The 5,968-nt window shown below is 45.7% G+C and overlaps 1 protein-coding gene across 1 annotated transcript; it reads left to right on the forward strand.

The window, feature by feature from the left end:
• Positions 1 to 360: 360 nt before the first annotated feature.
• On the forward strand, positions 361 to 1,759 carry LOC136552171 (auxin-responsive protein IAA26-like). Its single transcript, XM_066543703.1, has 5 exons — positions 361 to 498; positions 628 to 755; positions 895 to 985; positions 1,092 to 1,211; positions 1,667 to 1,759. Exons 1-4 carry the CDS (start codon positions 368 to 370, stop codon positions 1,165 to 1,167), a joined length of 426 nt encoding a protein of 141 aa, XP_066399800.1. The 5' UTR covers positions 361 to 367; the 3' UTR covers positions 1,168 to 1,211; positions 1,667 to 1,759.
• Positions 1,760 to 5,968: the final 4,209 nt, after the last annotated feature.

The following is a 5,968-nucleotide window of genomic DNA, read 5'->3' on the forward strand; positions in this document are numbered from 1 at the left end:
GCCTCTGACCCACAAACCAGCGCCTGAGCACTGGCTACACAGCAATGACGACACACCAGATTCCGGTCCGGGCAGCCACGATGGCACGCGACGTGAGGCAGGAGACCAGGGCGTCTACCTGGCAACTTCCGGTCGGCCCCACGAAGGACACCGTGCCAGGGTTCATGCCGGCCGGCTGCGGTGCCTGCCCGCGCCCAACCCAACCGCCGGTATATATACGGGTGCCGCCCAGAGCTTCCAGCACCTTCAAGCTTCACGATTAGCTAGCTCCACCTCAGGTCCCACAGCTTGTCGCCGTTCGTCGTCGACGACGTACAAAGGCCGCCATCGATTGACCGGCACGGACGAAGCTGAGAGCCTGGAACGCATGGCGGGCTACGGCGACGACGGCGTGGACCTCACCGAGCTGACGCTGGGGCCACCCGGGGTCAATGCGCGCAAGGCGAGACGAGCCAGGAAGAACGGCCAGCACCAGCAGCCGTCGTCGTCATCCGGCATGTACGTTAGCTCTCCTCGGTCCTGCTCCTGCCGCATTTCTCGCGGTTGACCCGGTCGCATGTTGACTGGTGTGGGTGGCATGCACGTGGTTCTGTTTCTGTCTGACCGGCCGAGGCCGACTGCGAGCAGGATGCAAGCGTTCGTGAAGGTTAGCATGGACGGGACGCCGTACCTGAGGAAGGTGGACGTGGCGGCGTACGACGACTACGGCGAGCTCGTGGAGGCGCTCAATGAGCTGTTCTGCTGCTGCTCAATCGGTAAGCTTGCTTGGCGCTAGTGTTATGCTGCGCGAGATCGATCAGAAACCCAAGCAGATCGACGTCGCTCTTGCATATATAAGCCACAGGGAGAATGGAAACTGATGTAGAATTGCACTTCTTGTTTCGTTTCCTGCAGGGCTGATGGACGGGTACGGCGACTGGGAGCACGCTGTGGTGTACGAGGACGGCGACGGCGACTGGATGCTCGTCGGCGACGTGCCGTGGGAGTAAGCACCCTCGCTGAAACTGCAGTGCCATTATATTATTTGGACGATTGGAGTAGAGATGGTACTGGGCTCTAACAAATGGCAAATGCACGTATCTGGTTTGCAGGATGTTCGTGTCCTCGTGCAAGAGGATGAAGGTGATGCGATCGTGCGAGGCGAGAGGGTTGAGCTCCAACGCCTGACAGGCATGCCGCGACGCACAGCATTGAGAAACAGAATGTCAGAGGTGAGGGGGGAGGCGTTCAGAAATATGCTGTTTCTACTCTGCATGTGGTTGCATTGCGCTGAATGACATAATCAGCACTAACATGTTCAGAAATGTGTTCTTTTTTTAAAGGAAGAAATGTGTTCTTTTCCTGTGTTAAAAAGAATCAAAGCTTTTGTTTTTTGAGGGCATGAATCCGCTACATTGGTAAAGAACTAAAGAATAGGTTGAATTCAGAAACCCTTTGAAAAAAAAGGGATAGGAACGCTAATACATGGCAGTAGCATTGATCACACATCAAAGCTACTATACCAGAAACACCATCATAACAAGAACATCCACATGTTCATCGAACTTAAACTCGAACAACTGGAACATTTTTGTCGCCGCTGAGCATTTCAGTCATGTCCATTCTTCCCCTCTGTGGCTCTGTATATAGTAAGTAAAACACTGATTGGCTGTCAGTTTGGTTTCAGATTTGAATGTGCAGAGGCATCATCCGAACTTAAACTTGCACTGCTGCACATAGCTAGCTCAAGTGGCGAGGAAGCTGACGAAGGTGATGACGCGATTCTGAATGAGGCAATGCAAGTACGATTCCATCAACACACAGACTGCACTGCACATGATTAGTGGGAATAAAAGTTAGTTGACGCCGCCAATGCAAGAACGTACGATCTCCTCCCGCTTGCCGCTCCTCACATGAGCAGGGATACGGTTGGCTTCTCTGAGATCCAAATATTTTAGGTTACTAGTTCCATCTCCCTGCGGATCAACAAACACCTACCACCACCCAGCTCATGTCACATTGCTCTGTCTTGTTGTATGTCACATGTACATGAATCGAGAGTCGTTGCAACTCCCGAATTTTGAGACAAGTTGCATATTAATCGTGATTGGAGATGTCGGGTTGTAGCGTTGAGCTCAGAGCGCTTTTGTTTCGCGTCGATTCATCTGTCCGGATATCGTGTGACAATGGCTAGCTGCCTAGCTGCATTTGGAGGTCTGCGTATAGGCAGAGCTGAGAGCAGTGGACTTGCAATTTTCCAAAGCGTGGAAGTAGCAGAATGAATCTTTGATGCGCGTATAGTGGACGTAGCAAGTGGCCGTGTAGGTTAAGGATAGGATACGATCGTGCCAATCTCACTAATGCACGTGTATCCACTTCAATTCACGTGCGTTGGAGTGAAATAGAATGAAACTTAGTTCAATTTATATTCCAATGCACTTCAACACATGTGGATTGAGATGAATAATGCTCATCCAAAGAAAGTCTAAATGAGATACAGTACTCCCTCTGTTATGATACCATTCAGGAACAAGTTAATCTATCTATTATTTTTGTACTTGCCTAATTGGCCAACAAAATAATTTACCATGTTAATTGTCGACACCTCAAATTACCATGTTAATTGGAGAAAATAAATTTAATAGGCAAACATAAATGTTGTAACTTACCCATCACAATTATTGGCTCACTGCAAAAAAAAAAAAAGAGCTTAACTAAAAAAGAAAGCTATTCTAGTTTTATTCTGAAGTCAAACTATTTTAAATTTGGGGGTCAAGTTTATATAAAATATTATCAGTATTTATGACACAAAATATTCATACTATAAATATCGCTGGATCTATTTGTAGTTCTGTGAATAGACGTTCCAGCCAGTTTTCTGTTTGACGTGATTGAAAAAAAAAAAGGAAATTGACGGATGAACTTCCGTGGTCATGAGCTGGCCTACTTTTTTTTTTGAGAAACATGAGCTGGACCGGTGAACATGTACTCTGTTGGTGTGAGGCCCTTACTCCTAGCGGGCCGCGGCCCCGAAGGACGAAGAAGCACAATAAGCCCACCTCTGTGCGGAAACGGGCCAGCAAGCACACACGGCGAGCTGCATGCCGCAAGAGCCCGATGACGACGGCACACGGATTCATTCTGCCGGACGCATGAATCGTGGCTCGGGCCGCGTACGCGCGCCCTCCTATCCCGTGCCGTGCGCCGGTGCGCGGTGCGCCGCACGCCGCACCAACCCACGCCGCGCCCCGTGATCCGTCGGTGGCGAACTTTGCCATCTGTGACAGGGTTAAACGCCGGTGCTTCGCGACCGTGCCTAAGCTTTTTCAACTTTTAGATTAGATCCATCACCGTCGGGATATTAAGCTTTGGACTCTCGCACGCAAAGACCTGCGCAGGTTGCGCTGGAGTGTCACGCATGGTGTCTCGCAAAACGGAGGCCTGTTCCGTGAGAAAGCGCGTGCTTCGATCAATCCACCTACCAGCTTTTTTTTTAAAGGAAGATCTATCAGGATTGCAACCTTCGCTGCAAATGCTCCAGGTGTTGCTTCCAGAGTAGCTGAACTGCTCGCATTTACCTGCGTACTGTGTATATCACCTGATGGATATAGATCAGGACCCGCCCAAAAGCAGCGTGGTTGATTATTTGAGATTTTGAGGCACGATACTGTGCCATCTCGAAGTTGAAAATCCACCTTTTGGAAATAGAATTTAATTGCCATGAGCTTGTACATTTGTGCTCTGCTGAACTGATTGATTTCTCCATGAGCCTGTACACGCACCACTCAAATATGCTTTGGATTTGTCCCTTACGTGCGCAGTAGTCTTGCTTGCATTTCCGAACGACACGGACCACAGGGTCCCCATCCCCATGGGCAGGAGCAGCACAGCAATGGTCCTCCACATCGATCCGCCGGCCGGTTCCTTTTAGGCAGTTGGCAAGAAGAGAAGCATTCCGGCCTCCCAATTCGACAACCTTAACAGCTCCCTTTTCCGGCAAACGTCGCACATTTGCCGTATCCATCTCTGGTCGGTTGTTACGCTGAGCTACCCGGTCGCGATCGTCGATATTCGCCGCCGTTTACCCCCGTCTCCAACGAGAACCAGGCTCGCGCCCCTTTCGGACGGACTAACGTTTTCACGCAGATCGGCAGAATTTGTGCCTTGTCCTCTTGCTGGATTTGGATTGGAGGCTGCAAATGCCACGCACGCACGATGATTGCATTGCATGCATGGGGATGGCGTTGCAGCGATTGAGTGGAAGCATCAAACTCCGACTTGGATTTGACCTTGCGAGATACAGAAGCAAGGGGATATGGAGTCAACAGAAAAACGATGTACAGGGAATTTTTAGTTCTTTGCACCGGTGAGCGAGTTGCTTCGGTACATTCAATGTTAGAAGTACACACTAACGACTCCTTGCGCCAGTAAGCGAGTTGTCCTTTGCCGCTTACAACCGTCTGATGGAGATCCAACGGACCTAATTCTCTCCTATGCTCGTACGAGTTAGTGTGTCCAACCATGGTGTAGAGTTTGATTCCATAACAAATTGGACTACCAAGCGTTTCCATGGTCTGCCATTCTCTCTCGTGTCTATACAAGTTAGAGTTGAGTATTCAGCCGTGGCACAGAGTTTAATCTCAAAACAAATAGGAATAATGCATAACATGATCATTTGTAAATCTCTAAAATCTCACATACCCATACGAGTTAGAGCAGCATACGTCTAGCTATGTACGAAGTTTTGATTCCTAGATGAATTCAAACACATGGCATGATCGCTGAATAAATCTACTAGCCGCAAATCGTCCAAAGTTATAGGTTGCACACTGTCAACGAGCACACTACCTACCTCTAAATGAATAATTAGCCGAAAATACAAACAATCATGCTATATTGGATACTCAAAACTGGGTGGGTGTTAGCATCAGTTATGCACGTTTTTAGCAGTGTTGTATTTTTTTCTCAGAAGTATTCCAAAATTTAATATCAATCCTGAGGAACAAGTATGTTTCTAATAGGCCAAGCTAAGTGCTAACAAATCAACATGCTAGGGAACTACAATCTATTGAACTAATGCGATGTAGATTAAAACTAATGATGAGTCTACTCGAGTGCTTGTGCTAACAATTATGAGAGAACTAGTCCATCAACCCGTGCGAGAACACGGGCTAGAACCTTGGAAGATATAAGGACTCCCTCTATTCTTTTTTACATGTCACATTAACTTTCTCATGAGTCAAACATTACTATCTTTAACCATTCATTCTAAAAAAATGTTATAGTTTCATAGCGTATGAATTATACATTGTGAAATCATTTTTCATAGTGAATCTAAATTAAAACATAAATCTTATGTCATGAACCTATATAGTTTTTTTTAACCGATGATAAAAGATACACATGTTTGGCTTAGCACACAGCTAATACGACATATAAAAAGATGAAGAGAGTAGTAGTTTCTCCCTTCGGTCCAGTTTATAAGGCACAGATTGACATGACACAGTTAAACTTTGATCATTTATTTGTTTTATATTATATTGTTTATGATTATTGGATAGTATTTCATTACAAATCTAATCACATCAAGACTATATTATAGTAGGTAAAAATTATTGGACATATCATTGTTTAAAATAATAAAGTTTGAATACTAATGTGCTTGTGTGTCGCATAAATTGGATCGATGGGAGAGAGTATTGTTTAGCACTTCTAACTAATAAAAACCACTTATATTGAATTATACATTTTTCTCGTTATTCATTTTCGAACACAATAGGTATACACAAATACTCTAGTTGTGATAAACTTACCAATTATAAATCTATATATTGTTCATCCATATCCATAGTTATTTTCCCATTTGAATCCTACCTCTTTGCATTTTCAATTTTGTATTTAGTTGAGACATTAGCTTAAACAATGGTAGATCTTATTGCACCCCATATCCTATGACGTCATGAATCTAAATTGTGTTTTTAAAGTTAGT

The sequence above is a fragment of the Miscanthus floridulus genome, chromosome 4 (assembly GCF_019320115.1).
Source record: "Miscanthus floridulus cultivar M001 chromosome 4, ASM1932011v1, whole genome shotgun sequence".
Classification (NCBI taxonomy): domain Eukaryota; kingdom Viridiplantae; phylum Streptophyta; class Magnoliopsida; order Poales; family Poaceae; genus Miscanthus; species Miscanthus floridulus.